The 27,216-nt window shown below is 36.0% G+C and overlaps 1 protein-coding gene across 3 annotated transcripts; it reads right to left on the bottom strand.

Moving 5' to 3' along the window:
* Positions 1-3,659: 3,659 nt before the first annotated feature.
* Positions 3,660-21,481, bottom strand: LOC148276925 (uncharacterized). Of its 3 annotated transcripts, none has more exons than XM_088233582.1 (10): positions 20,997-21,481; positions 18,347-18,446; positions 17,522-17,688; positions 16,047-16,225; positions 14,459-14,539; positions 12,526-12,627; positions 10,323-10,424; positions 8,848-8,968; positions 6,532-6,651; positions 3,660-4,799 (listed from the first exon to the last, which is right to left on the bottom strand). In XM_088233582.1, exons 2-10 carry the CDS (start codon positions 18,434-18,436, stop codon positions 4,682-4,684), a joined length of 1,080 nt encoding a protein of 359 aa, XP_088089708.1. In that variant the 5' UTR covers positions 18,437-18,446; positions 20,997-21,481; the 3' UTR covers positions 3,660-4,681. The 3 variants fall into 3 exon arrangements, with proteins under 3 accessions (XP_088089708.1, XP_088089706.1, XP_088089707.1); XM_088233580.1 differs by having other exon boundaries at positions 10,323-10,446; positions 12,527-12,627; positions 20,997-21,480; XM_088233581.1 differs by having other exon boundaries at positions 10,323-10,434; positions 12,527-12,627; positions 20,997-21,480.
* Positions 21,482-27,216: the final 5,735 nt, after the last annotated feature.

Here is a 27,216-nt window from a genome sequence, read left to right as displayed (position 1 = left end):
TATCTAAATACATTTACATTTTACAACAGAGATGAAGAACATTTAAGAAAAGGTAATATAGAAGTCTAGGCATCTACAGGGCTTATGACCTGTCAATGGCTGGTTTAAGTGGCCACTTTACACACTGTGTAACATTCACCATTCTGCCTATATTTGAACATCTATATTCCTTCAATTCTTTCATCTGTTGATGTTTGTGAAGTTAAAGAGCTGAAACCTTTATTTATGCGGGTGGGATTCATCTGATTGAATTATTTCACCTACATACTAGACTAGGCAACGCCTGAAAATATTATTTTTTCAATTTCTATACTTCTTCACGGATAAAAGAATTGAAGGAATACAGATGTTCAAATATGGGCAGAATGGTGAATGTTACAGTGTGTAAAGTGGCCACTTAAACCAGCCATTGACAGGTCATAAGCCCTGTAGATGCCTTGACTTCTATATTACCTTCTCTTAAATGTTCTTCATCTCTGTTGTAATGTGTTGATGTAAGCAGCTCCCCAGGGAGTTGAATCCAGTCCTTGTCTACAAAAATTTGGACAAACTCAAAATATTGTTGATAAATTACCTGGTCCATGAAGAAGTATAGAAATTGAAAAAATAATATTTTCAGGCGTTGCCTAGTATGTAGGTGAAATAATTCAATTAGATGAATCTCACCCGCATAAATAAAGGTTTCAGCTCTTTAACTTCACAAACATCAACAGATGAAAGAATAGAAGGAATATAGATGTTCAAATATAGGCAGAATGGTGAATGTTACACAGTGTGTAAAGTGGCTACTTAAAACCAGCCATTGACAGGTCATAAGCCCTGCAGATGCCTTGACTTATATATTACCTTCTCTTAAATGTTCTTCATCTCTGTTGCAATGTCAATATTTTATTTTTGTCAAGTAAAAGAGCTGAAATCTTTATTTGTAGGTGATTTGGTTCAGTCGAATGAATCTCACCCACGTAATAAAGGTTTCAGCTCCTTTACTTCACATGAGTCAACAGATGAGGAGTCGAGGAAATGTGGTTTAAACATAAGCAGAATGGCGTGTAAAGCGCCCGCTTAAACAGGACGTCTTCATCATCCCCCTCTGTTGGGACAAATTTAGATCTAAATAATTAAAAAGTGAAAACACAGTTACGTTTATATAATTTTATTGTGAAAAATTATTTTTGTTTAAAAATACAATTCCTTACGTCTAATTAAATCTAATTTATACAGTTTATATGGACTTTGCAAATCAGAAGCCGGATCGTCTCTGTACGCGAGTTGTCGCGAACGTCACTCCACATTTATATAATAACTAGAAATGATTCATTCCATGGAAATCATCCAAGAATACCCCGATGCGGATTTCACTCTGATAGAATTAGGATTGACAGACGTTACCAGACAGACGGAGAATTACAAATGATTTCCGATTGTTGCGGAAGCCGCGTCTTCACTACGGCGGTAAAATTGGAGATTAACTCTCCCGAGCGACCTCGAAGATACCCGTAGTTCAATCACAAACAACTATCGACGTTTAAATTTATTTCAATAGAGAGGGAAAAAAATTTTGTGAAGGTAATATGGAAGTCTGGGCATTTACAGGGCTTATGACCTGTCATTGGCTGGTTTAAGTGGCCACTTTACACACTGTAACATTCACTATTCTGCCCATGTTTGAACATCCACATTTCCTCAACTCTTCCATCTGTTGACTAAGAGTTGAGGAAATGTGGATGTTCAAACATGGGCAGAATGGTGAATGTTACACAGTGTGTAAAGTGGCCACTTAAACCAGCCAATGACAGGTCATAAGCCCTGTAAATGCCTAGACTTCCATATTCCCTTCACAATTTTTTTTTCCCTCTCTGTTGAAATAAATTTAAATATGAACAACTCCCTAGGGAGGAAATCCAGCCAGTCTGCAAGCATTTGGACATAATCAAACATTGTTGAACTATCGACGTGCTTAAAACATGCTAAGCATTTGAGCGATCGCAATGAACAATAATGAACGTGCTTAAGTTATCGCGTTCATAAGTCAACGCGTGTGTAATCTCTAAGTCAACGCTCGTGTCGGTTTGTTTTTTGATTTCCTCGTAAATAAATACAGTTCACTGGCAAAAAATCGGCGTTTACTGTAAAAAATAATACAATATATTGCATTTGCAAAATAGTAAGGAGTATCTTGTACAAAAAAGTGAAAATTAAATTAAAATTACTGTAGTGACTGCTTTTCTTGCTCATATGCAATAAATATTAACATATTACAACAGAGATGAAGAACATTTAAGAGAAGGTAATATAGAAGTCTAAGGAATATAGATGTTCAAATATGGGCAGAATGGTGAATGTTACACAGTGTGTAAAGTGGCTACTTAAACCAGCCATTGACAGGTCATAAGCCCTGTAGATGCCTAAACTTCTATATTACCTTCTCTTAAATGTTCTTCATCTCTGTTGTAATATGTTAATAAATATTTGCGTTCTTATGAATTTTGAGGGCCATTTTCAACAAGTTGCAAATAACTCACTATTAGAAAATGGGATTCAAGTTGGGGTTGAGGGGGAATTTGAACCACGGACCTTTGAGCCGTGAGTCCGAGACACTAGCCACAGGACCACAGCCCAATTTTTTGTGCAGAAAATGCAATTTTATTTGGCAGATAAAATTGAAGATAAATGTTAAATTCTCATCCTGGAGGCCCTGGACGAATATTATTACCAACCGGCGACTGGTCATACGCCCTGTACACGCCTAGTCTTCCAATATTACCTTCTCGAAAGGATTCTCCGTCTATGTTGGATTATCTGTCAATCGTAATTACATACATATTTGCAGAATAATTTGGTAGTTTACGAAGATGCTGACTTATGAATTTTGAAAAATAACTAACCAAATTTAATCCAATTGCAATTTTAGACATTCAAGGTAGGTAAACATATTTTTAGAACAAATTTTCTAATATGAAAATGAGGCACCGAGACCCATAGGAACTTGTTAGACTTAATTAATTCCGTACATGAAAAATATATTGTATTCTATAAAGGAATTATTTTTGAAAATACATTTTTTTACTTTAGACATTATTTGACGTTAATTTTTAATGAACAATGCACAATGCATTTTCGCCGTAGGGGAAGGTAGAGAGAACAGAATGCCACACAACTCTGTCTTTGCAAACATACACACATCGTTTTCTGCATCCATCAACATTCACAACATAAATCCTTTTACCAGTCTTTCACTGTCCATTCGCTCTAGACGCCCAAACCAACGCGGCCCTCCTCTCTTGATTCTGTCGATAATGCTCGTATCAGCCCAACATACTGCACGGATCTCGACACCTGTGCACCAGATGTGCATAGTTTCACCACACATTCGCCTGAGAGATCGCATTTTGACAGCATTCAGCCTACTTTCGTCCTTGTTTTTCTAATGCCTTATTCGCTCCCATAAACATACATAAAGGCCGGCGACAGAACTCCGCCGTGAACTGCTATTCAGCCTCCTATGACAAACAATTATTAGCCGACGTTGATTTAAGAGCACCGTTCACCCTGTCTCAGGCAATCACTCTTCTTTCAGTCTTTTCATCCCTAGTAAACACACTTCCCAGACGCATAAATCATTCAAACATAGTCTTACCGCACAGAGATCAGCATCTGTGTTTTTTTTTTCAATTCGATAGACAAGTAATAAATATTTAGAAGCCATTTTGCCAAAAACAGTTCAAACGTCAATTTAAGTTCCTGTGACTCTCAACACCTCAAATTAATTATATTAAAACTATCAAAAATTCATTTTGCGTAGTATTATTTAAATAATGTGATAGAGTCACTTTCTCTTAAAAATATTCATTTTAAATGTATTGTTTTTCACTTTCACACGCGTCGATTTCACGTATTGACAAATACGAATTATTGTAAAGACAGTGGAACGGGTCACTCGACATACGTACAAATTCATGTACAGTCGAATTTGGTTAAAACGATCACGGAAATATCGAGATCTCGGATATAATGAGGAAACATTATTTGACATTTTAGTTTGCGGTTTTTTCCATACATTTATTCACTTTTAAGACGAGCTTCTTCTCGGACATACCGAACAAAAATATCGTCGAAGGTTGACCTGTTGTATGTGTACATGCGATACATACAGGGTGTTCTTTAAACCCTGTCACATCCGAAACCACGATGATCAGTATGGGCAAGAAGACATATTAGCATATTTAAAAAATATTTAGAACAAAGAAAATTGTTTTGAATAAAATATTTATAAAAACAAATGGTCGCTTAATTCTGCGGGGGAGAAGTGAGGGGAGCGCGGCGCAGTGTCAGACTCCCCTCTCCCACTCCTCGTTTCACCCCTGCAGAAGTAAGCAACTATTTCCTTTTGTGATATTTTTTTAAGAAAATATTCGTTCTAAAAAATTATTTTAATGTGCCAATATGTCTTCTGGCTCATACTGATCAACGTGGTTTCGGATGTGACAGGGCTTAATGAACACCTGTATATAAATAAATAATTCAGGGCCACGAAACCGTTTTTACAATGGAATTTCGCCGAGCACGATGATTTCTTCTTCACAAAACCGACATCCTACGGAGTGTGGTTGGCCACTGCCACTGCGTTATCGAATATCGGCCGAGGTGAGGGAGTGAGATTGACGGGAGGACGATGGGAGATTCAGTCGGCGTAGACTATGAACTGGCGACTGTCCTCGGGCGACTCGAGCTGGACGAACTGCGCCGTGCTGCGGCCGTCGTAGCCGCCCATTCTGCTCATACTGCTGCTTCCGCGGGATCTGGAAAATCATTATTTTATTAGGTAATTCAACAAAGATACATACAAGAAAACATGCAATTTGAAAGCATTCGTCGATACAATTTTACATGCATATACAGGGTGTTTATGAAACCTTGTCACATCCGAAACCACGATGATCAGTATGAGCAAGAAGACATATTGGCACATTAAAATAATTTTTTTAAGAACAAATGTAATTTTAAAAAAGAAAATATAAAAAAAAGCAAATAGTTGCTTGCAAGGGCGAAACGAGGAGAGGGGAGGGGGAGTCTGATACACTGTCAACATTATGGCTACGCCCCCCTCGCTTCTCCCCTGCAGAAGTAAGCAACCATTTGTTTTTTTGAATATTTTACTTTTAAAAAATTTCTGCGTTCTAAATATTTTTTTTAAATATGCTAATATGTCTTCTTGTCCATACTGATCATCGTGGTTTCGAATGTGACAGAGTTTAAAGAACACCCTGTATATTATGATGTAATACATATTTTTAAATATTTTTTTTATACAGGATACAATGCAATAAAAAATAAGTTATACGTGTGCACTTATTAAATAAGATTTATTCCTAAGAGATTATTCGCAAAAGCTGAGAGAGTATCATGAAAAATGTCAATTTTACTGTTTCGGCAGAATATATTATATTCCTGACACATGCGGGCCATAGGTGTGTGGTATGTAGCACTATTTGAAAACTTTAAAAAATAAGTTGTACGTGTGCACTTATTAAATAAGATTTATTCCTAAGAGATTATTCGCAAAAGCTGAGAGAGTATCATGAAAAATGTCAATTTTACTGTTTCGGCAGAATATATTATATTCCTGACACATGCGGGCCATAGGTGTGTGATATGTAGCACTATTTGAAAACTTAGGCAGTTTAAATATTTCCCGATGTCTGAGTGTTCTCAATCCTGCATTTTTATGTTTTTTTATTTAGGAGGTTAGTATCTACTTTATAGTTTAATATTTTGTACAGAAATTTTATGGCGAAAACAAAGTGGCGCTTTATCAGATAATTAAAATGAAAAAGAGTTAGAAGTTGCCCGTAATTTGAATTTGAACGTTTTTCATTATAAAAAAAATTACACACAAAGAAAAATTAATTTTTAAAAATTTCAATAAACTCAGATTCTTTACAGATGCCGCGAGACGCAGTCTGAATGATGAAATGTGAATGTTTAAACAAAGACACAATGGTGAATGTTGCAGTGTGTAAAATGGCCACTTGAACCAGCCAATGAAAGGTCATAAGCCCTGCAAATGCCTATACTTCTTTGCAACAAACTTAAATCTACAATTCCCTAGAGAGTGAAATCAAGACCTCTTGACATATTAAAAATATTACAATTTATTTTTTCGGACAGAATTCACAATCAACATAATTCCCTATCCGCGCCTAATGGTGCATAGGGCACTGCATTGGTGCACCAATCGCAGCGTATCTCGATCATTTTTTTGTTACGTGTAACCCTCATGAGGGTAAGATGATCAGTCTTACGTTTCAGGTGCTAGGAAATATTCTAGTGTAAAAAAACATTTTAAGTTAATATTTCATGACAACCATGTCAGGAATCGAACCAGAGGCCTTTTGGATGGTAGGCAAACGCGCTGACCACTGCACTGTGAGGCTGAGCATGAGCCGATTTCCCATTTTTAATATTAGCATAATTTTGTTACATTTTTTGATGGCCGACGAGTGGCACTGAATTGTAAATGCGGTTTCTTACTTGGCTTTTGCGTGAGTCAGTATGTGAGACTTCAAGTTGGTGCTCTGCGCAAACTTCTTGTTGCAGCCGTCGAAGGGGCACACGTACGGTCTGTCTCCCGTGTGGATGCGAACGTGAGTCCTGAAACACGCCAAATTCATTATCCAGTAAAAGCCCCTTTTTGCGTTTTTCGAGAACAAAAAGCGTTAAACTGAGGAAAACGCTAAAGTGAGGGAATGAAAAATGAACAGAAAAAATAGGAATTACATAAAAATAAAATTGATTTGCTACACTATAGTGTACGTATACTTCCAGAAAAATTGTAAAAACGGTGATAAGTGGAAATTGACAAAAAAAATAATATTTTTAATGATATCACTAAAAATGTTTTTATATATTTTCAAACAATATTATGTAATCTGTTTTTTTTTATTTGATTTAAAAACAGCGTGTTAAAATTACTGTATGTGTGAATAAAAAAAAAACAAAAATAGAATTTTGAATTTGCATAAAATAACATACAATAATTTTTCCCCTAAATGTTGGGAAATTTTATTTATATGGTATCCCTTTTTTTTCTATGGCATCATTAAAAACAACTGTCATATATATCGCGGCAAAATTGTTTCACACTTTTATAACAACTTTTTTATAACTTCAAATATTTCTATTGTTAAGTTTCAAACATCACAATTTAATGATATTAAATCTTTATTGCTCCTGAGTGTCAACTGCGTATCATGATGTGTACAAGTCAATGTGACGGTTTTGTTCAAATGAAAACTTAAACAACCCTAAAGGAAGACAGTTCAAAAAGGTCAATTACATTGCACTTGCTTTGAATTTAGGTTAAGACAATAATTTATCCTTTATTAGTTGTGTTCCTGTTTTCATCCTTCATTCGCGTGGCGCACGCGGTGGCGCGCGGACCGCGGCACCATTATTACGACATAATTTTGGCTTTTTTGACACATCAAATGAATTCCGAAAAAATTTTAACGTAAAATCGGGACGATGAAAAACTGAAAACACGTTAATTAGGGGAATATTTGTATGAGAATGCGTGAAGAAAAATGGGTCCTAAACATTTCGGTGTAAAAAGCAGGAAAATGTAAAAACGAGGTTTTACTGTATTTTATTTAACACTTATTTCACAACATTATTTTGGTACGTGTATTTGTACATACACAAATCTGGATTTCTCCCAAAAGGGAGTAGGTATATTTTTTTATTTATATCCCTACAGAGATGAGGTAGAATTTTTTCAAATTCAGGATTATGGACATTTGAGCGTTTACAGGGCTTATGACCTGTCATTGGCTGGGTTAAGTGGCCACTTTAAGTAGGTACTACAACATTCTAGTACTACTACCCTGTAAACGCTCGAATATCCATAATCCTGAATTTGAAAAAATTCTACCTCATCTCTGTAGGGATATAAATAAAAATAACACTTATTTGTTTATAAATTTGTATAAACCACTTTAATTTTTATTTTATTTTTTTAAATTACACTTCGACCGGTTTCGATTACCTCATCGTCAGGAATTTAACTAACTTACAGCCATTAATTTAAAAAACTTCAAATAATAAATAATCAATTAAATTTAACTACGAGTCCTCTTTTAAAACTATTCCCGTTATGATTTATTTTATCTTCCTTCTCTCTCTTTCTTTAAATTTTCTGTCTCTTTCATACAATATTTTATCATATAAATAGCAACGCGTGTAATTATAAGTTAGTTAAATTCCCGAGGATGAGGTAGTAACCTCGAAACCGGTCGAAGTGAAATTAAAAAAAAAAATTAAAGTGGTTTATACAAATTTATAAACAAATAAGTGTAAAATGTCATACCACAAAGTGAAAAATGTTTTTGGTAGCAATAATATTTTATTTAACAGTTATTTTAATGAACTCGTAAGGTTTTACAATAAAAATGCCTAATTTCGGGCGTTTTGAAGTGACTATTAACTTATTTACATAAGATTCGATGTCAGCTTCAGCCAAAACTAGAGCAGAAAGCAAAATTTGGTTTTGATTTCGGTTGTGGCTGAAAATCTTGTTTCGGGCGGTCACTAAAATACCATACATAAATTGCGGGGACGTGATTTCGGGATTTCACTGTCTTTGGTATGGACAGGCAGCCTTTGCTGGTAGCTCGTGTACTGCTTTTTGTCTGTATTCTTCCTTCCAAAAAGCATAGGCTCGGCATTTTATTCCAGTCTGAAGCCACCCTGGTGGAATGGATATTTTTCTTGGGATGAAGTCAGTTCACCCAGGGGCAGTCATGGTAATAATTCAGTATCTCATCAGTTTCCCTCAAGAGACGTACATACCTCAAGTTGAAGTCTAGAGAGAATCGTTTCCCGCAGCCCTCGAACGTGCATTGGAAAGGTTTTTCCCCCGTGTGAACTAACTGGTGGCGTTTCAGTTTGGAAGATTCCACAAACGCCTTGCCTGGAAACATTTTCAAACAAATTATGTATAAAATGATTTTACTAATGTCTGTGCAATCAAAACTCTTTATTGCTTAATTGTTCGCTCTCTTCTAGAATATGCCTCCTTGGTCTGGTCTCAATTCTATGTCAATCGCATAAATCACATTGAATCAGTCCAACGTCGCTTGCTTCGAAAAGTAGCGTGGATGCTTGGACTAGAGAGAGGTAACTATTCTTATGCTGATATAGAATCCATGTTAAATATGTATGGTCTACAAAAACGTAGAACTAATATTGATTCCATATGTTCGGCATACTAAATGGTATAATCGATGTGCCATCATTACTGGGACAAGTAAAATTCAATATTCCAACTCGTAGGTTGAGAAACAATGAAGTACTGTTTATCAATCAGCATAGAACAAACTATGGCCTTAATTCTCCAATGACCCGTCTTTGTCGTATTGTTAACTCGAGACAAGATCTGGACTTTTTTGGTCATACATTTTAGTTACATTTTCGAGAAGGGAATATGGAAGTCTAGGCATTTACAGGGCTTGTGACATGTGTATGTTTAGACATAGGCAGAATGCCGATGACAAGTCTTATGAACCCTTATCAAAATGTTTTCCCTCTCTGTTGCAATAAATTTAGATCTTAATAACTCCCTATAGTCCTTAAAATATAGCTTGATTAGAATGACAGTTGTCAGCAAAAGTGACGACATAACTTTGTAGTAAAGTATGACACACAAAAAATCATTAGTATCTGGCATATTATTTTTTTTTTAATACAATGCTTGACATATAAATCAACATAATTATATAAAATCAGCTTTAAAACTAAAATCTTGCAAATATATTAAAGATGGGACAAATTGATCAACGTAAATTGATTGAATAAAAAAATAATTCATTTGTTGTTATTCATGAAAAAAGTATTTAATGTCATATTTTTAGTAAATAATTGTCTTAAACACACACATAATAGGCTTGTTTTTGCTTTTTTATTTCAATTTTCGGAAACAAGAGTCTCATGTTTTCATGAAAAAACTGATAAAATCGATTTGATCGGTACATGATCAATGATCAATAATTTTCCATCACGAGTGACATTAGTTTGGCAGCTGTCATTTTAATCCAGCTATATTTTAAGGACTATAAGGAAAAAATCCAGCCTGTCTTCAAACATTTAGACATTTAAAATGTGTTTTCACGCGTTGCCTAGTAAAGTGAAAAATATCAGCCGGATGAATCTCACCCATATCAATAAAGGTTTCGGCTCTTTTACTTCACTAAAGTCAACAGACGGAAAACTTAAGGAAATGTGGATGTTTAAATACAGGCGGAATGGAGAAAGGAAAGGGGACTTACCGCACTCTGCGCACACGTGCACACGCGGCCCGTGCGTGTGTAGATGTTTCCTCATGGCGCTGTTGTCGCGGAACATCTTGGAGCACCCCTTGTGGGGACACGCTGCCACACCCACACGTCCAACAACACGTAATACATACATTTAGTAACGCACACAACTACAGCCGTAAGCATTGCATATTATGAGTCGTAACTTTGCACACTATACTACATTTTTTTACACTTTGTAAACAAACATACATTAAACCCCTTGTTTTACATTTTCAAGGGAGCAGTGAAAAAAGGTGTTAAACTGAGGAAAACGCTCAAGTGAGGAAATGAAAAACTGTAGAAAAATTATAAAAACTGTCATAATTGAGGATTATTCATATTTACCTATGATTTCATTAAAAAAAAAAATATTTTTTCAATCAATGCCACAGTGTTTTTTTTTAATTTAAAAATAAAACATGTTTAAATAATTTTATGTACGTACTTAACCTTAAAAACACGAAAATAAAAATTTGAATTCGCATAAAATGCATACGATGATTTTTTCCATAAAAATTGGGAAATTTTGTTAACATGGTATCACTTTTTTTAGTATGGCACCACATAATTTCAACTGTCATTTACATCGCGGCAAAACTGTTTCACACTTTTAAACAATCTTCTTTCCAAATTATGTTTATAACTTCAAATAATATTTCTATTGCTGAATTTTCAAACATTCTGCATCGTAATTTATTAGACTTTATTCTTCCTAAACATGCGTCAACTGTCACAATTTAGTCATATGTCAAAATTAGACACTTAAACAAAATGGTCAATTACACTGCACCTATTTTGAATTTAGTTTGAGACAACAATTTGCACATTTTTTAATGTACCTTGATTTTATTCACCATTTTGGGCAAACGCAGCGGCGCGCGGCTCGGTGTCTTTCGACAGATAGGATGAGTTTTGAAAAGTTTTCAACGTAAAACCGGGGTTATGAAAAATGTTAATTGGGGGTAATATTTGAATTTGGCAAGCAGTTTACTGTGTTTTACACACATATTTATTGCCGCCATTTCTGTATTTTAGATGTAATTTCAAAGATGGTTTATTATGATTTAGAGAGATTTATTATTTATGAATGTGATATTCAAAAAATTGCAATAAAAAAACGGTTCAAACATTACTGCATAATTTTTTTTTAAAAATAATTTGCTGAATTATTTATTTTCACTACCTTCCATTTTGTACATTTTTTTGGTCCCTTAAATACCGAATTTAAGAATTTTATGGTATTTTATAAATGAAATTTTTTTTGAACAACAACAACAAACTATCACGCCGTTTCTCCGTAGGGGTAGGCATAGAGGATAGAACAGCATATCACAATATCTTTGCATACAAACCTCGCTTCCTCTAAATTTATACATCTTCTCATGCACGCACGCCGATTATTCCTACTTTTGACTTGTCCATCTTCAAGTATTTGATGGACTTGATCGTGCCACGTCTTCCTCGGTCTTCCTCGTTTTCTGCATCCATCAACATTCCATCATAGATCCTTTTCGCTGTCCATTCGCTCTACATGTCCAAACCGACGCAGCACCCCTTTCTTGATTCTGTCAATAATGCATGTCTCAGGCTTACACGGTTCACGGATTTCGACATTTGTGCACCTATCATACATCGTTTTACCACACATTCGCCTGAGGGATCGCATTTCGACAGCATTCAACCTACTTTCATCATTATTTTTCCAATTCCATACTTCACTCCCATACATTAGAGTTGGAACTAGAACTCCGTTGTGAACTGCTAGTTTAGCCTCCTGCGATAAACATTTGTTTGCCAAAGTAGATTTTAGTGCACCGTTCACCCCTTTCTTGATTCTGCCAATAATGCATGTCTCAGGCTTCCACAGTTCACGGATTTCGACATTTGTGCACCTATCATACATCGTTTTACCACACATTCGCCTGAGGGATAGCATCTTGACAGCATTTAACCTGCTTTCATCATCATTTTTCCAATTCCATACTTCGCTTCCATACATTAGAGTTGGCACTAGAACCCCATTGTGAACTGCTAGTTTAGCCTCCTGCGATAAAGATTTGTATTTTCTTCTTAATATTTCATTACCCTACAGAATCACAAGCGACAAAGTAACGTAACCGAGCTGAACAGAAAAGAAGAAGAGTTAAATGAGGAGTGCGTTGAAGCAACTGACCTATGGTCCTGTCCAGACTGTCTTGAGGTTGTTTCTTTACCCGAACCCGGTGTCCCGGTCTGGCGAACTCCGCCAACTGCTTTGGATCTGATAAATCTAAACCTGAAAACAATAAAACTATTATGAAATCTATTTACAGTAGAACCCCCTTATATTGTCCGAGGGAGCGACGGAACGGAGCAAAACTGGAAAATGTGGATTTACATAAAAGTTTTATATTGTGACTAAAATATTATCATTTTTCGACCGGCTAATTACGCCTTGTAAAATTTGGACTATTGAGTATATTGTTACCATGCGCGGTCCGGTCATAGAACGTACGGAACCATCGCTTCCCTTAAATTTAGCCAAATAATGTTATAAAATACAGGCAAACTTGGTTATTACAAGGAAGTCGGGACTGACTGAATTTGCTCGTTGTAAGCATTATTCTTTATACCAAAGAAAGGTTTTTTTAAAATCCAATCGCCATTGCATATTGCCAGTCAGTATTAATTTTAAATAACTAATAAATATACTAATAGTTTAGTGGTCGGCAAACCATGGCTCTTTCGCCACTCGAGTACGGCTTACACAGCGACGTCAATGTACACTTTTCGTTTGACGAAGAACTTGTAGGATTACTGTCTTTTGGATAATCAGGGTATTGCAAACGCTGCCATTAAATACACCGATAAACATCATATTTAACTCGATAAAATTATTTAAATTTCAACAGATAGGCCTCAAAGTATAGCCGGAGTGTGAAAATGTTTTCGAAAAGAAAAGAAAATCACTGAGACAAATTTCAATAATTATTTTTTCTATGCAAAACTTTGATTAAAACATTTGTTTTCCAATTTTTACTATAGAGGGGTTTGGATTCATAAGATACTTTTATTTGTTAACCTATGAAAAACTTAATGAAGTCACTGAAATTAAATATTTAGGTGTAATGTTGGATTCAAAACTTACATTTCACCAAAACGCTAAGATGGTAATAAATAAGATTGCAAAAAAAATATCAATTTTGGGAAGGATCAGAAGATTTATTGATAAGGACTCTTGCAAAACTATTTACAAAGCAATTATTGAACCGCACGTTAACTACTGTAGTAGCATTTTATTTTTATCAAACAAAGAAAACATAGATAAACTAACTGTATTACAAAATAAAGCCTTTAGAATCATTTTGAAAAAAAACAGATACACGAGGGTAAAGTCGATGGTAAATGAAATGAAATTATTAACATATAAACAAAGAATATTTTACAATACAATGATATTTGTTCATAAAATTATTAACTCTAATAAAAAAACAGAATTTTGGAAAAAAATTGATCGGAACCAGCATGAACACGATCACAATACTAGAGAAAAGAACAAAATTAGACTTCCATTTAGGAAAAAGGCAAAGTCACAAAATTCAATTTTATTTAAAGCAATCAAAAAGTATTACGAAATGGAAAAAAATATTTATGAAGAAAAAAACATATCAAAATTTAAAATAATGGTCAAGACATATGTGATAAACAATTTATAAATGAAATATATTTGCTATGTTATTATTAGAACACACATAACAATATGTATGATCGGGTTGTGGTCCTGCGGCTAGTGTCTCGGACTCACGGACCAAAGTTCCGTGGTTCGAATCCCACTTTACCACAACTTGATTCCATTTTCTAATAGTGAGTTAGTTACAACTCGTTGAAAATGGCCCTCAAAATTAAATATTTGGGTAAATCATAAGAACGCAAATATTTCTTTTTTTAAAAAAAAAAAAAAAAATGTGTGCCCTACTTTAAGATTTAAATAAATAAATATTTTTATTACTGCAGAGTAATAAAAATTGTTTTAAAGAAGTTAATTTGAGGAATATTAGCACGAGAACGTACAGAGGAATTGGATCTTAAATAATATTTTCTATTAAAGAAAAAATAAGAATTATCACCTGGAATTCCGTCCACAGCAATTTTCTTCCCCGTCATGTACTCCGTATAGTCAGGATCCGGTTCAGGGTTGGATCCTTCATCTAGTGATAAATATAACACCATTATTACACGCCAATAATCTTAAGCTGGTCGAGATTTACAAACATTCCGACAATATAAACAGATGATGGGATGCGTTTAAGATCATCCTGGTACCCAGTTATAAAGAAATCACATTAAAATTATAGACTGTGAAGCACCACTGTACAAATCCTAAGTTCTTACTGCGTTCTGATGGGGATTTTTCAAAAATACCCACATACTGAGAACTCTTTACAGCTCCTCGGTGCGAAGTGGACTCGAGGGTGGCTCGATGATTTGGGGGCCACATGAACTGAAGTACTCTCTTATGATAGAAAAAATCCAAAAGGAGGTATCTCTACATGAGAGTGCAGGTATTATCCTCGGCTGTACTCAGCCGAGGTTCTCCAGGGTATGCTCGGCTACAACAGTTTAGTAATTAGAAAGAATGTGTAATTTACAACACATTTTTATACATTGTTGCGCGGTATGATTGGTAATCCTGAGATTATGAGGAGCATTGGTTTGTATGTTCCTGATAATTACCTACCTAAGACAGCGTCAGTGTAGATTGTTTCATATTCTGATAAACAGGAGCACCCTGCCGTTGGAAGGACTATCGCTATGCTGAACAACATCGATCTGTTCCATGTATCCGAAGGGGTTTTCCGGAGCAGGATTCTTCTACTACATTGACAAGAGTCTCTTTTATGTATTTTTTTATTTTTATAATATGTACGTCTTGAATTTAAATTTGTAATGCACTTATTATTTTTTTTGTTCTTTTTATTTTAAAATTTGTAGTGGTCAGCGCGTTTGCCCACTATGCGAGAGGTCTCAGGTTTGATCCCGACATAGTTGATACGAACTATTTTATTAAAAAGGGAGTTTTCGCACCAGGATATTTCATAGTCCCCGGACTTGTACCTGAAGCGTAAGACTGATCATCTTACCTTTGTAGGATTAGGTTGTTGGGTGTCGGTTGGAGCTCCTACCCCAGTTAGAGTTTGACAGAAAAGACACGAGGTTGCTGTTTGATGTTTATTTAATACACGGCGAATAAATAATTAATTATGTCGGGCGAGTGTTACGTCGACGATGGGTTGAAGAGGCTGCACTTGAACTACATGCCGGAGCTGAGTGAACTGGACGAACGTGTTGGCACGGCTAACTGAACGGGCTGACTGACGTCGGATGTGTCCTGTGGTCTCTTTGTAGACGACGTTCCTTTGTAGTTCATTTCTTCATGGCGGGGACGATGTGAATGTACTGCAGAACAATGCTCCCGGTTTAACGCGCAATATTTTAAGAGTTGCACAATACTAACGTATTGGAATCCATAGAAAATGATGACATTGCATTGTCGGTCATTAGCCTACTTCGGGTTAACTAATTTAACACGTGTGTGTCATCGATTATGGACCCTACACCTCCGAGTAACAAAAATTATCAAGATACGCCGAGATTGGTGTGTGTGTGTACCGATGCAGTGCCCTATGTGAATGACGATGAGGGTCTGATAATTACCGTCGTCCTCTCCGGTGGCCCACATGGTGACGCTGAACTCGCCCTCCATGGTCTTGATCTGCACCTGCTTCTGCTCCCAGCGCCGGGCGGGCGCGGCGCTCGCCCGCTCGGGCAGCGGCTGCAGCTGCTGGCTCTCCACCACGCCCATGCCCTGCATCACCTTCTGGTGGTAGGAAGTCCTGCGCACGCAACATAATTTAGAGATAATTTTAGAGACTGGTCCGAGTTTTGTGGTGTATTTCGTAACTTACTTCCGCATTTACAATTATTTTATTTTATTAAACACTTAGAAAAAATTTGTGCTGGTGTTGCAGCCAATTCAATATAATAATGGCGGTCGATTTCTACTAAATAAAAGATCTGTATAAATAGTGGACTGTATAAAATATTTATTTTAAGAAGCAACGTACGCTCTGTGACGACTGAAGACTTCGAGAAAAAGCAAAATAGAGAGCGTTATAGTCCTCGTGATATCTTTATATTTTTTACAAGGAGTACCCACCAAAGCCACAAGACTCTGCTGTGGCACTCACAAAAATCAATACGATTTTAAATTAAGAACTATATCAAAGAAAAAACTCAACACACTTAATATACATATACAATATATATATACATTGAAGGGCAAGCATATTGCCTTAAAGCAATTTATTCCTACCTACCCAAACCGTTCAGTTTGAGAAAATTATAAATACATGGACACATTGAATCCTACAATTTTATACAAAAATTAAAAACAAAGATTAACAAAATAAAAATATGTTTTTTTTTTTAAAGGACACCTGCCAAGCCTCTATTCCAGAAGCTTGTCAGCAGGTAGGAAAGTAAGGATATGGAAGGAAGCCGTGAAAAACACACCAAATCACCCAGACCAATTGAGAAAAAAATCTTTCTTGGATTGCAACTGGCGGGAATCGAACCCGCGACGCCAGTTTCACAGTTAGCCGTCTAACCAACTGCGCCACGGCGCCTGTCGATTACGTTTTTTTCATTGTTATTATTATGTTAACTTTGTTAAATGGCTAATCTTAGGCATGTTTCACATTTTGTTAAATGTTTCCCTCGGCACGGGACACCCCACCCCCGTGAGGGAACATTATTCTGTATAAAAAAAGAATACAAACAATGTAAAAGTATAAAAAAACCAGCCAATTACAGGTCATAAGCCATGTAGCTGCTTAGACTTCCATATTCCCTTCTTGAAGGTATTCTACATCCCTGTTGTAATTTGTTAATCTTAACTCCCGAGGGGGTAAAATTTAGTCTTTTGTCTACAAACATTTGGACAAACTCAAATATTGTATATTCATTTGTCTACTTAGTGACAATACACAATGGCGATTGGATTAAAAAAACATTTCTCTGGTATGACGAGTAAATTCAGTCAGTCCTGTCTTCCTCGTAATAACCAAGTTCGAGCAAACGTCAACTCTCGGCATCGACGTTTGCCCCTCTTGGAATGCGTCAGTCTCTACCTGATGTTGTGAAGGTCGGGCGAGGAGTACACGGTGCACAGCGGGTCCATCCCCACCTCGCTCCCTTCCTCCTCCAGCTGCTGCATCCCGATGACCTGTTCCTCCACTTCTTCGTACTGGTCTTCCGTGATGTACTCTTCGTACTGCGAGGTCTCGATCTCTTCGTACTGTAAATGCGCAAACAATCGTTAACATAAAACCATACAATTAAGAATAGTCCAGTAAATGTATACGCCCATCAAACAGAAGGCGACTAAACTACTCTTAAAGGTGTAGTACTACGTTTTATTTATTTATTTATATTTCTCTCTTACAAACTATAATTAATAATAAAAAAAATGTGACCTTACCCGTGCTGAGGACACTTAAAAATATACTTTTTTGCAATGTTTTTATATTCGAGAATAAAAAAGAAGACTAACTTAATAAACAGAGATAATTAACAAAATATTCTGACAGTTTTAAACACTACGTATTTATGTTTATAATTAATTTATGTACATCTATATTATTTATATTACATAACGTACAATAAAAGAACAAAAACCTAACATAAGCTATACACTGTGGAGCAGTTGATTCAATATTGGTTAGGGCGAATGAGACAATCCATTTTACTTATACCCAGCTCAGCTCCACTATACATTTTTTTATAGCCTTTTTAAATATTTTCTCATTACTAATTGTTTTAATAGATAGTGGAAGTAGTATTGATTGCTTTTGCATTTCATTTGACCTCTACCCGTCTCCATTATCCATTTTCACGTGGCCTTTTGAAATATTTTAATGTTAACTATTTACTTAACGGACAGTGGAATTAATTACCTCTATTCCGACTTCATCGTCTCCCATCTCTACCATTCCGGTAGATATTTCTACTTCACACATTATATCGGCTGCGTGACCCGCCATCATGAGGCCGAACCTGAAAACGGCAATAATAATAGTTAATTAACAAAATTACAATATTTTTATGAACATAAAAGTGCACACAACGGAGTTTTAGTCCCAAAACTTATGTATGGAAGTGAAACATGGAACTGGCAGAGGAAGGATGAAAGCCGAGTGAACGCGGTTGAAATGCGATCTCTTAGACGAATGTGTGGGAAATCAATGTATGACAGGGTTACGAATGATGAAATCAGGCGAGAGTGTTAATCTGAGACAAGCATAATTGATAAGATTAAGAAAGGGTCTCTGAGATGGTTTGGTCACGTAGAACGAATGGACGACGAGAGAATGGTAAAACAAGTATATATGGCAAAAATGAACGGCAACGTTACACGAGGACGACCAAGGAAGACGTGGCATGATCAGATAAACCAAAATCTTAAGTCTGGTCATGTCAAAAGCAGACAGAACCGAAGGGCATGTATGACAAGATGTATGAATGTGGAAGAGGCTAGGATTGTATGCCAGGATAGACGTGTGTGGCGGTCCATTCTCTCTGCCTACCCCTATGGGGAAATGGCGTGATGGTAGTAGTAGTAGTAGTAACAATATCTTTATCTTTTGAATACTTGTTTAATAATGTTTCCTATGGGCCTTTCTTATAAACCTGGTATAAAATTGGACCATAGAAACTTATTCCACGTTTATACCTGTGTCCGACATGGTATAAGCCTGCAATCTGTAGTCACATTTTTCAGTAGTAAAATTGATTGCATTTATCTCAAATTTAAACAATTTAGAAAACGTATTGTCTTTTTAGTGATTTTAAAATGAAATACCGTTTGAGTGCAAATATGATCATCAAATTAACATTATATTTAGATAAATTTTACAAAGCATACGTTAAAGAGCTGAAACCTTTATTTATGCGGGTGAGATTCATCTCATTGAATTATTTCACCCACATACTAGGCAAAGCCTGAAAATTGTATGTTATCAATTTCTATACTTCTTCATGGACCAGGTGGATTTATCAACAATATTTTGAGTACAGAAATTGAAAAAATAAAATTTTCGGCCGTTGCCTAGTACGTAGATGAAATAATTCAATTACACGAATCTCACCCGCATAAATGAAGGTTCCAGCTCTTTAACTTCACAAACATCAACAGACGAAAGAATTGAAGGAATATAGATGTTCAGCTGATGGTACCATGACAGAAAAACTACTATGGTGACAGAACAATGGGAGTTTAGTACCAAAACTGTACAATTTAATACCAGCTGAAAAAAACCTAATTTCATTAAAAAAAATAGTCAAAAAATTATTAAACAGCAAGTGAAACTTAAGTGTATAAATATATTTTATTTTTTAATTATTATTAAACTATGTACTTACTTATAAATTTAAAAAAAAAAATGTAATGTAACCCGCAGACAAGCTTCGGCTTTGCGGGAACAAAAATACAATGTTGTATGTTACTTATTTGTTAAAATGAATAAAACTTAATAAAAAAATAAAAAAAATATGGGCAGAATGGTGAATGTTACACATTGTGTAAAGTGGCCACTTAAACAAGCCGATGACAGGTTATAAGCCCTGTAGATGTCCGGACTTCTATATTACCTTATCTAAAATGTTCTTCATTTCTGTGGTAATATGTTAAAGTATTTGTATTAATGCACATGCACACGCAGCTTGTTTATAAATGTACGCAAAAATGTGGCATCTTCAAACATTCGTTGGATTTGACCGTGCCATGTCTTTCTCGGTCTTCCTCTATTTCTGCATCCATCAACATTCGCGTTGTAAATCTTTTCAGCCATTATTTCGCCGTCCGTTCGCTCTACATGTCCAAACCGATGCAGAACTCTTGGGACAGGGATCTCGAAATTTGTGTACACATCATACATAGTTTTACCACACATTCGCCTGAAAGATCGCATTTCGACAGCATTCAGCCTACTTTCATCCCTGTTTTTCCAATTCCATACTCCGCTCCCTCACATCAGGGTCAGCACCCGGACTCCATTGTGAACTACGAATTTTGCCTCATGCAACAAACATTTATTTGTCAAGGTTGATATAAGTGCACGGTTTACTCTGTTCCCAGCACTCACCCTCCTTTCGTCCCTAGTAAACATACTTCCCAGATACACAAATTCATATGCCTGTTTTAGTATAACCCCATTCACAGTGATTTCACATTTAGTCATACTTTAAATTCTTTCAAAAACCATCACATTCGATTCATCGACTTTTATCAGCAAATTGCTTCCATTGCATACATCGTAGACTTTTGTTACCAGGAATTGCGGGTCCTCGTTGTTGTTAGCAAGAAGCGCGGCATCATCAGCATACAAAAGACAATTGACAGTCAAACCACACATTTTTGTTCCCATTCTTAAACCCTTCGGTTCTTTCATAGTTATCGATATATACGTGACATCACAAATCCCCGATTGAGTGTCAAATCCCAGTAAATAATACAAGAATTTATTCAAAATATAATTAAAATAAACAATAACATTGCTATCAAATGATACACAACTTTTGAAGTGCGTTATATTGAAATCGACTCACCTGTACGTCAAATCGACGGCCGTGGAACGTTGAGCACCGGCGGGCGAACGACTTCGCTCACGGTGATTACAAGATAAATATAAATTTATACTACGCAATCAATTATCATAAATCGAATTAAGGGCCTGGGTTTCTAGGGGGCTACCGCAAACGTAGCGGCAATCGCGAAAATTCACTTCTACGAACAACAACAATGAAATGTCAAATGGACATTTGTCTCAGACACCGGCTCAGAATTATTAAACTTGATTTATCTCTCGACAAAAGCCTCCGATACCCACACTGTTGGGCCGCCTTTACTCGCCCGTTTCGACACTTTGCAGTCCAATCGCTTCGCCGTGCCCCGGTCGGGGCGGCCACGAACAAAATCTCAATATTATCGCACCCGAATATTTGAAATTTACGCGAAAATGTTTATAAAATATGTCCGACTAAATATGGCGTCCCAAGATGTCCGACAAATCCAACATGGCGATGCAAAATGGACGCTTACGAGAGGAATGGCGGCCGTGATCGACGGAAATTACCGAGGATCTACGATCTTACCCGAACCAGCAAACAAAAAAAAAAAATTCAATAGTTCATTGTGGTTCATTTTTTCTGTAGCGCTACTGTACTAAGCGTTAAAAAAAGCTTTACAAAATAGCGAGATTATTATTTTTACGCCTTTAGCTCGCCAGATTATTATTCTTTCGCGTATAACTCTTTTTAGTACCGCAGCGAGTCAGAAGGCCAATAATTATAATAATGAGAATAATTGAGTATTCAATATTTGAGAATGTTCACATTATTTTTTTTGTGTGAAGAAATTCTTGATGAAGATTGAGAATCAAACCCGGAACCTTCCGCGTGAGCCAAATGTCTTAGCCATTATTATCCCACAGAGTATATTATACTTATTATTTTGGATGTTCGTAGCACTAGTTTTGTATTTCATATTATAAAGGGGAATTATATTTTAAAGGGATAATTAAAATTACTTTGTTTTATGAACCACTTTTTTTTTACTGTCACAACAGACTAGTTTCGGCGTGATCTCCTTGTTATGACGAAGGAGAAGCAACTTCGCACATGGCAAGAATATTGGGTAGCCTCCTCCCAAGCCAAGGGTAAACATCTTTTCAAACTGAAACCAAATGTATCAGAAAAGCCTTGGTTTTCCAAAGTGATTCTGAACAAGTTTGAAACATCCTCCATATGCAGAATGCGCATTGGGCACTGCTGCAATGGTTCTCACCTGTTCAGAATCCATGTCCGGGACTCTGCCATTTGCGAATGTCAGCTAGATGAGGAAGATTTAAACCATATTTTTCTTGGATGCCCCATAAATGATTGTTATCCTAATTTCCTATCCGACCTCTCTGATATTAATATCCCATTCCCTATTCATATTCTAACTCTCCTGTCCCCTCCCAATAAACGTGTATATAAAATCTTATGTAAATATCTAGTTGTAAATGGTGTAAAGTTGTAAATATGTTTTATTATTATATGTACATATTATATTTAATACTAACATACTAACTTGTACATATTATATTACTAAAACATGTGTATATATGTAAAAAACAAAAATACTCGACACTGGCCAGAACACCCGAATTGAGAAGTGAAAAGGCCAGGAAAAAAACGAAGAAGACTAGTTTCGGCAACTCACGTTGCCCCTTTAGGGCTACATAATAACTAAACATCAAAACATTTACCATGCTATATAACACAATTGTGAGAAGTCAGTTAGAATATGCTTCAATTATATGGAATCCTCATTGTAAAATATATATAAACAACCTAAAAAGGATCAAGAAAAAAAATATGAATTTAATAAAATACTATTTTTTTCGTACACCAAATTCAATTCAAACTCTAGGAGTATAGAAAAGTGATCGCAGATCAACTATTCTTGTTTCAACTAGTAAACAACGTAGACTGCCCTTTACTTACAAATTCTTTATCATATCTTGTGCCCAACAGAAAAAGACTCCATACTACATTTAATTTGCTAGCACCTGGACTAACTCGAAGAAAAACTACTTTTTCTTTTGAGCATGTCATTATTATAATACTGTTCTCTCCGGTCACGCAGACATTTTTCATCTCTTCTATATGAAATATAGAAGATTCCTTATAGACAGTACACTTGTTTAGTTATACGATGTCAGTAACCATGTATGTATGTTCATTATTATATTTTGTACCTTTTACATTATTTTTATAAAACTGTTTTCTTTTCTTATTCTTTAAATTTAAATTAATTTTATTTCAATTTACTTTATTTTTATTACTGTATATACATATATATATATATTTATTTTATTTGAAACTTCTAAGTGCCTAACATTTCTCAATTGTTAAAATGCTTTCATTTTGATGTCAATAATGTACCTAATCAATAACTTACATCACTGTGGAAAATGTATATTGACTGTTTTCACAATTTTTGTTTATATGTATTTTTATTTTCTGTATGTAATATATGTAAAAACCGTTGTTTTGTCCCCAAATAAAAATAAATAAAAATACACAAAGTCTCGTCGGAAACTAGTCGGTTGTGACAATGAAATAAAAGTGGTTCATAAAACAAAGCAATAATATTTATTCCTTTAAAACGTATATTTATTAGCTTAATAATAAATGAACCGTTGAGAAGTATATAAAATATTTCATAATATTCGAACAAAAGATTAAGTAAAAATATTTTGTGCCGTGATAGCAGGTATGCTAATTTTATACAAATGATTCAGAAAACCGGTGGATTTTAAGTTTTTCTCACAATTAGGCCTATTTTCTTGAAGAATTTTTTGTATTATACGAGTAAGACCAGCGACCGCAAACAATACCCTTAAATGTGCGTTCACTGAATTAAATGCGCTAGTTGCGTTTATCGATAATTCATATAGTTCCACAAGACATTCTGAAGCAGCGTTGTGCAATACCGTATACATAAATCAATAAGGTTAGTATTTTACCTTATACATAATAAAGTCCGCGTAGGCAGTGAAAATTTTCCAATGTAGTCGAGTGATATGACCGAACTTGAAAATTTCAACCGTAAAATCTCTTCTTCTCCCGCATTGAAGTATATATATTTATTCTATTTCGGTTTTCAAAAAAAATAATTGTCAATAATTTGTTTTAAAATTCAAATATACCTACAATATGCTTAATTGAACGGTTTGGGTTAGTAGGAAGAATTTGTCTTAACATTAATTTCCTTAATTTGCCTGAATATGTATGCAAAGTGTATATGTATATAAAGTGCTCAAATGAATAAAACGGGAAAACATTTCAGCGAAAAAATAGCTTGAAATCAACGTTTATTGATATTTCAGTATCTGAGTGAATGAACACATCAGTAAAAGCATACAACATGATACTTTTACACGACACCTCGCTGTGTGTATGGTTGAACTGTAGATAGGGGAGGCTCTGTAGCTGCTGTAGTCAGGCTATCTCGGATGAGATAGACTTCTCTGGCTAGGTCAGTGGTGATATCATCCAAGAAGGGCTGGCGGAGAGTGCGTAATTCCAATAAAACAAGCTTAGTCTTGATTTATACACACTTTATTCACAAAAAAATACACAAGTTCTATTAAATTATTTGCACCGTGTCGCTGTCGGACGGGGTGTGGGACAGCATACATAAGCCACAGGAAAGAGCAAGAGAGGGTCGGGCTGCCCCGGATTAACTCGTAGAACGCTCTCTCATTAGCTGGAAATTTTTATATTTTATTTTTACATCAGTTCTTTGAAGTCAAATATTACCCTCGGTATACATTTCGCATAAAAATGAAGTATGTAAGCGTCATTTTCGTGTCCCAATTAATACATAAATAACACGGGAAAAAATCCTACATACTGATTAAAAATGTAACACACGTTTTAGTGGGATTTAGTGAGGCCTAGTACTTCATAATCCCATACATATTTATGGCTAGAGTCTCGATATTCTAACGTCTAGGCAGACTTATGTCACTAATTATGTCACTTGCGGAGGCCCGCAAGTGACATAATTAACCATCTTTATTAAAGAGGCAGCTTATTGGATTACAAAATCGAGACTACTAGCCGAAATAAGGACGAAAAAACTGACATAAAGAAAAGTTCGTAAAAACACTGGTGCCGGCCGTTCTGATTTTTTTTTTCAATTCAATTCAATTTATTTATTCATAAATATGTACATTACAAAATAGAATATCTTTATTTATACATATAGAAATAATAAAAATAATTAGGTAAAATTAGTTTTATATAAAAAAAACACATTAGTATACATAATATCCAAAGAATAATATGTTAAAAAAGTAAGAGAATCTTGTAACGAAAAACTCCCTCAGAGACGTGAAAAATGTCAATGTCCAATGTAATATTGTTCAACATAGAGATAGCCCTTCCAACAGGCATAACCATTGGCAGGTTGGTCCTGTACATTGGAATGTGAAACAGTCTATGCTGACGCTGCCTAAGGTCCGCATTCAGGAACATAAAAGCTAATAATTATAATAATAATTTCAGGGTTGTCAATAATACCACGCAACAATCGAAAGAAGTGCGTTGTTAAATACACATTTCTTCTAGTCTTCAAACTGCTGTAACCAAACATACCCTGGAAGAACTCAGTGGGATAAAGCCATGGATAATATCCGCACTCCCTCATGTTGAGAAACCGAAGAAATTTCTTCTGAATCCTCTCCACCATAAGAGAGTACTTCAACTCACACGGTCCCCAAATCATCGAGCCACTCTCGAGTCTACTTCGCACCAACGAGTTATAAAGAATTCTCAGTACTCCTGTATTGCCAAAACCCCTGGCAGTACGCAGGACGAATCCTAACATCTTCAACGAACTACTACAAACTGTTTCGATCTGATCATGTAATGTCAGGGAACTCACAAAAGTGATGCCTAGATCTTCAATCTTTGAAGTCCGCATAAGATTCTGGTCATTCATTCTATAGCGTAAGAAAAGCGTTTTGTTGGCCCTGGTGAAAGACATAACTGAGCATTTTGAAATATTGAACAATAATTTATTTCGTCTTCCCCATTCAGATACGTTTATTATATCCGCCTGGAAAGTACGAAAATCATCCAAAGTTTTAACCCTCAAAAATAGCTTCAAGTCATCTGCGAATAATAAAAAACGCGATTTGACTACAACTTTTTTAATATCATTGATACAAATAGAGAACAGTAATGGATCCAGGTTGGATCCCTGGGGAACACCTGAGTAAGTTTTTTTTTTTTTATGCAAACAAGCCATGTGAAACGCCCGTGTAGCCCTAGCGACGATTCGCAAAGCTTCAGCTGCCATCGGGGTCTAATGATTTCTCGGCACTTAGTTGAACATTTTTTCTAGTGCAGAAACCACCTCCGTCTAAGAGCCCCAACAAGGGTCGCTAGGTTTGATGATGTTTTTAAATGATCGGCACTTGCCGCCGCATTCCGCCTTTTTTGACATACGAGCGGCAATGTCCGATACAAGATTTAAATGTAATTTGAGACGAAACTTCCGCGGCACATAATATGACATGTGGTATCATTGCTACTCAGGCAGCACTGGCAGTATCCTTCCAAAGTTTTTACTTGTGAACGTATAATTGCTGTTGTTCCGGACGCGCTGAAAACGATGGAAGCCGCATTTAATTTGTGTCATTGTTAATTGTATGTTTCAACTTATATTTAATAGTATAGGCCCTCGGTATATGTGAAATCTAAGGGCTGAATACATGATATCGGCGATTTAATCCACTTTCGGGTTCGGCCTTGGCCATACCGAAGAAAATAAAGAGTAGGATTTTATTGGATAATTTTATGTTTACTTTATACTTTTTGTAGATGTTTATTAGTAAGTATGTGTATTCATTATTGTATGTTGCGCGCCGCGTGTCGAGTGAGAGTGGGGGAGGTCGGGCGAATGGTCACCCGTACCCCCACTCCCCGGCAGCGGCTCGCGTACACGGCGGCGGCCGCGCGCTCGCGTGCCGGATAGTGCGCCGCGGGCGCTTTATAATGGGTCTGTTTTTAAAAAAACGTTCAGTTCGCTCAAGGCAGTTGTATTGTGTATTACTCTCCGCCTCCGCGCCTTCCGCTTCCCGCTGGACTTCGTGCTTCGCTGCTGGCTTCCGCCGTGACTGACCTGACTGCGCTCGCCTCTTTTCACCAACAGGACCCGTTGGAAATCCTTTTTCAGGGCTACTGAGGTTGACTTAGCTGTCAGTTTTTA

Source organism: Micrasema longulum, unplaced genomic scaffold, assembly GCF_059751315.1.
Source record: "Micrasema longulum isolate JH-2025_06_02 unplaced genomic scaffold, ASM5975131v1 h1tg001127l, whole genome shotgun sequence".
Taxonomy (NCBI): Eukaryota; Metazoa; Arthropoda; class Insecta; order Trichoptera; family Brachycentridae; genus Micrasema; species Micrasema longulum.
Note: the sequence above shows the minus strand (reverse complement) of the source record. Positions and strands in the feature narration are given on the sequence as shown.